General features: G+C 42.4%; 1 protein-coding gene and 1 long non-coding RNA gene across 5 annotated transcripts in view; one reads left to right on the forward strand and one right to left on the reverse strand.

Moving 5' to 3' along the window:
- The window catches only part of LOC107692500 (neuroblast differentiation-associated protein AHNAK-like), a 30,317-nt gene that overhangs the window by 20,239 nt on the left and 8,823 nt on the right, over positions 1-1,255 (forward strand). For all 4 annotated transcript variants that reach the window (XM_016491585.1, XM_016491586.1, XM_016491588.1 and 1 more), the window contains one exon: positions 1,108-1,218. In XM_016491585.1, the coding sequence (XP_016347071.1) occupies positions 1,108-1,218 (111 nt within the window). The remainder of the gene's footprint in view (positions 1-1,107; positions 1,219-1,255) is intronic.
- LOC107692502 (uncharacterized) overlaps positions 1-1,255 on the reverse strand; it is a 24,978-nt gene that overhangs the window by 7,150 nt on the left and 16,573 nt on the right. The window lies entirely within an intron of this gene.

Consider the following 1,255-nt stretch of genomic DNA (forward strand, 5'->3'; position numbering starts at 1 on the left):
CATAAGAAGGAGAAATAAATGTTGAAGGCCCAAATATCAGGGGTGAAAGTTTTCACATGCCCTCTATAGATATCTCTCTTCCAGGAGGAGGAGCAGGAGGAGATGTAGATGTTGAAGGACTTGCAGGAAAAGGAAGAAAATTTGAAATGCCTAAATTAGATGGTTCCTTGCCTAAATTAAAACCATCAGGAGGTGAAATCAATGTTGAAGGTCCTAATATCAAGGGTGGAAAGATTCACATGCCCTCTATAGACATCTCTCTGCCTGCAGGAGGAGCAGGAGGAGATGTAGATGTTGCAGGACATGCAGGAAAAGGAAGAAAATTTGAAATGCCTAAATTAGATGTTGCCTTGCCTAAATTAAAACCATCCGGAGGTGAAATCAATGTTGAAGGCCCCAATATCAAGGGTGGAAAGTTTCACATGCCCTCTATTGATATCTCTCTGCCAGGAGGAGGAGCAGGAGGAGATGTAGATGTTGAAGGACCTGCAGGAAAAGGAAGAAAATTTGAAATGCCTAAATTAGATGTTTCCTTGCCTAAATTAAAACCATCGGGAGGTGAAATGGACATTGAAGGTCCCGATGTGAAGGGTGGAAAATTTCACATGCCCTCTATAGATATCTCTCTGCCAGGAGGAGGAGCAGGAGGAGATGTAGATGTTGAAGGACCTGCAGGAAAAGGAAGAAAATTTGAAATGCCTAAATTTGATGTTTCCTTGCCTAAATTAAAACCATCAGGAGGTGAAATCAATGTTGAAGGCCCCAATATCAAGGGTGGAAAGATTCACATGCCCTCTATAGATATCTCTCTTCCAGGAGGAGGAGCTGGAGGAGATGTAGATGTTGAAGGACCTGCAGGAAAAGGAAGAAAATTTGAAATGCCTAAATTAGATGTTTCCTTTCCTAAATTAAAACCATCAGGATGTGAAATCAATGTTGAAGGCCCCAAGATCAAGGGTGGAAAGTTTCACATGCCCTCTATAGATATCTCTCTTCCTGGAGGAGGAGCAGGAGGAGCAGGAGGAGTTGAAGGACCTGCAGGAAAGGGAATAAAATTTGAACTGCCTAAATTTGATGTTTCCTTGGTTTCCTTGCAACCATCAAGAGGTGAATTGGACATTGAAGGTCCCGATATCAAGGGTGGAAAGTTTCACATGCCCTCTATAGATATCTCTCTGGCAGGAGGAGGAGCAGGAGGAGATGTAGATGTTGAAGGACATGCAGGAAAAGGAAGAAAATTTGAAATGCCTAAATT

Source organism: Sinocyclocheilus anshuiensis, unplaced genomic scaffold (genome assembly GCF_001515605.1).
Source record: "Sinocyclocheilus anshuiensis isolate Anshui unplaced genomic scaffold, SAMN03320099.WGS_v1.1 scaffold1082, whole genome shotgun sequence".
Lineage (NCBI taxonomy): Eukaryota > Metazoa > Chordata > Actinopteri > Cypriniformes > Cyprinidae > Sinocyclocheilus > Sinocyclocheilus anshuiensis.